General features: G+C 45.8%; 1 protein-coding gene across 1 annotated transcript; it reads left to right on the top strand.

The window, feature by feature from the left end:
- Positions 1–313: 313 nt before the first annotated feature.
- LOC129587942 (uncharacterized) lies at positions 314–3,816 on the top strand. Its single transcript, XM_055481919.1, has 2 exons — positions 314–2,690; positions 2,767–3,816. The coding sequence occupies exons 1-2, from the start codon at positions 1,028–1,030 to the stop codon at positions 3,726–3,728; spliced, it is 2,625 nt and encodes an 874-aa protein (XP_055337894.1). The 5' UTR covers positions 314–1,027; the 3' UTR covers positions 3,729–3,816.
- Positions 3,817–6,576: the final 2,760 nt, after the last annotated feature.

Here is a 6,576-nt window from a genome sequence, read left to right on the forward strand (position 1 = left end):
ATGGGTCCTACAACGCGTTCTTCAACCAAACCTAAAAAGAAACGTGTTGGGGTGACAAAAAAGAAGCCATCCGAAGAAGTCAACCGAACCTCTCCCGATTCTCTCCATCTTGCTGCTATGGAGCAAACGATTTCCCAGTTGCAAAGTCAACTGGCTGCCTTAACAGTGCCCATGGCTTCGCCCACAGCAGGGACGAGTGTCGCTGATCTTCCTCGCCGGTCAATACAACCCCCTTTCATTGACCTATCCCAGCCATCAGGTGGGTCACAGCGTCCTCCGTCATATATGGGCTTGCCCGCACTGGATCCGACTCTATCCAAGCAGCTGGCTGATCGTCGCTCGTTTATCCAGTTGCATAAACTGCAGCCTATGCATCGTGGTATCGATACATCATCGGAACCCAGCACTTATATTGCTGATTCGGAGGGCAAGCTTATTCCTGCAGCTTCAACCGCCAGCCGCAGAAAAATCGACAGCTTCAGTTCCTGGCTGGAGGCATTTTTAATTTTCATCCGTTATCGCATCTTCCATCATCCAGACTTGGCCCCGGGTTTTCTGGCTTACATTGATATCATTAGAGGTTTAGCATTAACACGACCTTTATTGATTTGGTTAGATTACGACCGCCGGTTTCGTGAAAGGATGACCTTCCCTGATGTGAATGAAACAGCTTGGTTTTCCGAAGATTCGTCCATCATGGCGGATGTGTTGCGTTCCATCCCTACTTTTCCCGCGGTTTAACAGCCACCTCCGCAGAACTTAAGTTTTACCTCATCACTTCAATTGCCGCCGCATCCCAATGCCGCTTTTAATCCATCTGCAAAGCCGCCCTACGGATGCTTCGTCTGCCGCGATCCGAATCATTACGCGACCTTTTGTCCTCAACGTGCAAAGCCTGTTATGTCAAACGCTCCATCTCAGCCATCCGCCTCTCGTTTAACGCAGCCCTTTCGCGGGCCCCGCGTTGCCGTATGCAGGGACTACAACGCGGGAAAGTGCCAGTCCCCATGCCCCCATCGAAGAATACATGTGTGCGACCAGTGCTTCGAAACCAGTCATACTCGCGAGCACCATACCGGTCCCAGTAGCAGCTAACCCATTTACGCCACTCCGCCCTTTTAAGTTCCTGGGTTATTTGCGTGAGTATCCTAATCGGGCAGCAGTAAACAGTTTCATTGCAGGATTGTTGTACGGTTTCGTCATCGGGTTTACCGGTTCTCAGCACTCGCGTTACACTCCCAATGCCCTGACAGCTCGCAACCATCCTGAGATTGTACGAAAGTACCTTGCCAAAGAAATCAGTCTGCGTCATACGCTAGGACCTTTCGATTACATTCCGCTGCCACATTTCGTCATTTCTTCTCTCGGAGTCCGACCTAAAAAGACCGGCGGAGCGAGACTAATCATGGATCTGTCTCGTCCTTTCGGCGACTCTGTGAACGATTCGATTTGTCAAAAAACCTGTTCAATGAAATTCTGTTCTGTAGACGACGCTGTGAGAATCGTTACGCGGCTCGGCAAAGGCGCGTTAATGGCAAAGATGGACCTCAAGCACGCCTTCCGTTTAATCCCGGTACACCCGGATGATTGGCATCTCCTGGGGTATTCTTTCGACAATAAATACTACTTTGATGTTGTTTTGCCTTTTGGCTGCCGTTCGTCTCCGGCGATATTCGATCGCATGGCTTCGCTTGTGCACTGGATTATCGTTCACGTGGGAAAGTTTGCAGATGTTTTACACTACATGGACGATTTCTTCTTTGCTGGTGTTTCTAACTCTCCGATGTGTAGACTCGCCACGGAACTGATGGCCATTCTGTGTCAGGATCTCGGTGTTCCTTTAGCCCCGGAAAAGACGGAAGGTCCGTCTGCCCAGTTGACCTTTCTGGGCATTTGCATTGACTCCGAATCTCAAACGCTCTCGATTCCTGCATCAAAAGTCCAAGAGCTCCAAAACGAGTTCGTAGTTTTCTCGGCCAAAACATCCTGCTGTAAGCGTGACCTTTTGAGTCTGATCGGAAAACTCAGTTTTGCAACAAAATGTATACCTGCCGGGAGAATTTTTCTACGTCGAATGATCGACACTTCGCTGTCCGTTAAAGATCTGCGTCAACATGTAACTCTTTCCCGTGAATTCCACGCAGATCTTCAGTGGTGGATTCGGTTCTTACCTCTGTGGAATGGTACAACTTCTTTTATCGAACCAAATTGGACTGACTGTGCTTCTCTGCAGATATTCACCGATGCATGTGGCTCTGGCTGTGGTGCAATTTTCGGTTGCCGGTGGTTTTATATCTCTTGGCCGGACAGCATCTTATGCGTCCAGCCGCATATAACCTGGTTGGAAATGGCGCCGATATTCTTTGCTTGTTCTAACTGGGGATCGCAGTGGCATGGCAAGCGGTTGACCTTTTTCACCGACAACCAGGCAGTGTCTCAAGTCTGGGCAAAGCTTTCTTGTAAGCATTCGGGGGTGATGGATCTCGTTCGTGCGATTCATTTTGAAGCTGCTCGCCATAATTTTCACATACGAATTAAATACCTTCCTGGGTGCGAGAATTTAGCGGCCGATGCATTATCCCGGCATGAGATGGTCAAGTTTTTTGAAGCACATAAGACAGCTTCTGCAGAACCGGACATGTTTACGCCTGATTTCTCAGCATTTCTTCCTACCTTGATCGGTTCTCAACGTTCACGCCGAAAGTAGTACTCAGAGCGCATAACCATTGGTTGGGTTCACAACTAGTAATCAATATTATGTTGCAGGATGCCCGTTGATGAATCAAGCGCAGTTTAACTGCACTATTACTTCGCTACTGCACGCTCATTTAGCCCCCTCAAGCCGTCAGGCATACGGATCTGCACTACGTTGCTTCAACAGCTTTTGTTCTACTTTCAAGTACATACAGATGCCCACGGATTCTCATGTCCTTCAGAATTTTGTAGCATTCTTGTACCAGAAAGGTCTTTCGTGTGCAACTGCACGGGTATACCTTTCTGCCGTTATCACTCATCATCTTTTAAACGGCCATCGCGATCCCTTGCCGGATAAGCGGTTTGTGGCATTCATGTTTTCTGGATGGACGAGAATCCGTGGGCAATCTGTCCGTAAACGCGATGGAATTACTTTGGACAAACTAGTCTTTCTCCTTCGTTTTATTTCTTCTCTCCCCATTCCTTCTTACACTATTGCAATGCTTCGGGCTGCCGTTACTGTATCTTTCTATGGTTTTCTTCGTGTTTCCGAGTTCTGTGCTCCCAAACAGACAGCCATTTCCCTGTCAACTCTTCTCAGATCTGATGTGGCTGTTTCAGCGCATGGTCTTCTTCTGACTCTAAAAATTTCGAAGTCTTCTCAGTTTGCTCCTGTAACAGTTCTGCTTCCTCCTCTGCGCAGTGAAACTTGTCCAGTTCTTAACTTTCGTAATTACTTAATATTCCGAGATCGCTTTCATACTTCCGTGTCTCCTTTGTTTATGTTTCATGATGGAGTTTTCCTAACGCGTCAGTATCTGACTACATTATTCAAGAGATGCCTCGGTCCTGAATACTCATGCCATTCCATTCGAATTGGCGCTGCAACTACAGCTGCCATCGCCGGAATCCCAGCGGATCAGATTCGAATGCTTGGCCGTTGGTCAAGCGATGCAGTTAATCGTTACATTCAGTCTGACACTCTCCTTATTTCAAAATTGCTTACTAATATGTCATCTGTACTGGCGGTTTAGTTTTTTTCAGTAAAATTGCCGTTTGTGTTTGGTTCCGCTCCGGGTTGGGGGTTGCGTTCCGCTTTGGGGGTGTCCGGCGCGGTTTGTGTTTATTTGCCAAGCGACCTGCGGTTGCCTTCCGTCGTCAGTGCACCGCACGGACATCGTGCGGCATAGACTACAAGCCCTGGCATCCTTTAAGCGGCAAAAGATGTCACTTCCGAGAACTCGATAAGCGTTAAATTTCTTTTAACGGTCGACCATCCCTCTTTTGCGCAGACTGTGGTAGGTCACCGTAGGTGGCTTGTATGTTGGATGTACTACAATTTGTTTATGGAATGTTTTGCTACTGACTCTCAGACGCTTTGTGTATAAGTGCCGCCGGGAAGATGGAGATACTGATGAATCGACTTTAAAATTAATAGCAGCCATGTGTGTTGTGCGCCTCACAAAGTTAAATTGGGCAGGTGTTCTCCGTTATCCACGTTGACGGCTGTTCATTGCAGATTTAGCGGGTTCCATGCCGATGGGACACCAAAAGCATGGGACGAGGACGCGGTGGATCTGCGAATGGAGGATGTGCGTACGTGGAGTCGCATGGCGCTGTATGGGCTGAACGATTTATTTCGCATCTGACCAATGCTGTCCTGTTAAAGAATGGCGGTTTACGGGTGCCTCATTCTGTTCTTTTATTGGCGTTTCATGCTTAAATTGCAGTTGTTTGCTTAATTTCTATACGCGCACATTTCTTTGGAAACTATTGACACCAAGTTTGTGCTGTATTGTAGCGATAGAAGTTGTACAACCATAAGACCACCCAGTTATGATTCATCATTGCGTTATGAATTTCTGTCCATTTTACCGGTTAGCTGTTCTTCTTTACAATTTCTACAATTCATTCTTGTCTCAGCTTGCTACAACTTGCGTCAGCTTGTTCTGCTTGTTAAACTCTTGCCTAAACGTTGCACCTTGTCTTGAATTGTTCTTGTCATTAAACATGCCGTGAACGTCCGTTGTTACGTTCAGTAATTATGTTACGTCAGTAAGAGCGTACACGACCGCGCCGTTGCTGGTCGTGCCAACCTTTCATCCCAACAGCCCACACAACATCGTGGTACGGTCAACACGCCAACCCACTAGAACAGCAGCCAGATCGGCAACTGTTACAGTATCACGGACTGTGCTGTGTATGTGTCTTACGTGTGCTGCTTACTGTGCTGTGCTGGCAGTGCTGCGTAAGATTTGTTCACAATACAATATTATAGAACAATAGAACATTATTTTCAGTGAATTTAAAGTTTCTAGTTAATTTTACTGATTGAACGTGTGCCAGCTGCTCAGTGTAAGTTGTACACGTAGGTTATAACTGGGAAAATGCAGCAGAAAATGCCAACCGCCATCTTCCTAGATAGGTTCTGTGTTAGCATTTTTCTCTGAGTGACCCAACGTTAGAAGAAAGGACCATTCCGTGGAGGAAGGGTGTCCGAGAAAATAGCGGTGCCTGTTGTCCGTAACTCTGGCGTAGTGTACAGCTACAGTGCCGCTTGCGCCGAGTTTTGTAATACAGCGAAGTGACCGTGTGCGCACAGTTTTCCCTTTTCTTTGATTCGCTTTTCCCCTCCCTTTTTTTATTTTTTAAAATTTCCCCAATTTACTGTATATATTGCGAATTGTATAAAAACTACTGTATGATTTGTACAAGTTGTATAACCATAGCAGGTGAAACACAAACAGCGATCTCATCATCAAAGTTTATAAAAGTAATTGTCTCACTACTCATAGTTAAAAATGGGTCAACAGATATTTCTAGTCGTCTGCGAGTGTAGATGGTTTCCGAATCTTTTTCATTGACGGTATCGTACCATTGCAAGCGATCCATCCATTTCAAAATTCCAGATCATCTCCTCCAGCGTAATCCCATGATGCTTTGCAAACTGCAGACCGTGTTCGTCAATTGTTGGAGAATTATCTACAATCAATAGTTTTCGAACCGTGTAATACCAAAATACAGTTTTACCGCTTTCAGACTGATACGCCTTGACCCCTTCCAGGCCAGGGTAACTGTGTTCTACCAATCCTTCATCCATTATTTGTTATAAATGTTTTTATATTCCGATTAATAATAAAACATAAGGCCCTACATGTTCGAGAGGTATTCCAAACTAGCAACGATGTCAGCTTGTCTGTCAATGCTCCGACTAGCTAAGACCGTCACTAATTTGGGGCAACGCCCTCTTTTTTTCTACTTTTTTGTACATTTAAAATACTGCTACACTAAATATATAGAGATGAAATATAACTAAGATAAGTCCGATATGGTGCCACACATGGAATGGAAGGCTGCATAATCCATTGGAATTTTCTTGTCGCTGGGGAGGTGGATCCAGACTTTATCCCGTTTAAAACATAAACGAACTGGCTTCCGCTCATTATCTTTAATACGATAGCGCTGTTTTTTGCCGGTATATGCTGACCGTACGAATAGACGTACGGTATCATGATTCTCATGCATGCTAACAAGTTTAGCTACTACAGAGTTATCCAGTTCTGCCGCAATTCGACAAACTGCAAAGTTAGACACATTATCGATGATGTAACCCAGCAAAACATGGTCATCCACTTTGCGGTACCCCAGACGCATGTCCCCGTCTACCTGAAACCATGATATATGGTCAGATTCACACAGAAACTGCAGTTCTCAGGAAATTCTGGTAACGGTTCCATTTTTACTGCGCATTACATATTCATTGATACCTATCTACCTTAGTGTTATTAAGCATATATTTCTCGCTTGACTTCTGTCACGGCCTTAGTGCTACGCAACGTACGGATGATCGTAGACATCTGTCATGACCTTTACCTATTAGAA

The sequence above is a fragment of the Paramacrobiotus metropolitanus genome, unplaced genomic scaffold, assembly GCF_019649055.1.
Source record: "Paramacrobiotus metropolitanus isolate TYO unplaced genomic scaffold, Prichtersi_v1.0 Parri_scaffold0000027, whole genome shotgun sequence".
Lineage (NCBI taxonomy): Eukaryota > Metazoa > Tardigrada > Eutardigrada > Parachela > Macrobiotidae > Paramacrobiotus > Paramacrobiotus metropolitanus.

Bases quoted from the DNA above. Each gene is read 5' to 3' on its own strand.
- LOC129587942 (XM_055481919.1), top strand. From the start codon at position 1,028: ATGTGTGCGACCAGTGCTTCGAAACCAGTCATACTCGCGAGCACCATA. The intron at 2,691-2,766 runs GTTCACGCCGAA...ATTATGTTGCAG, and splicing joins TACCTTGATCGGTTCTCAAC to GATGCCCGTTGATGAATCAA.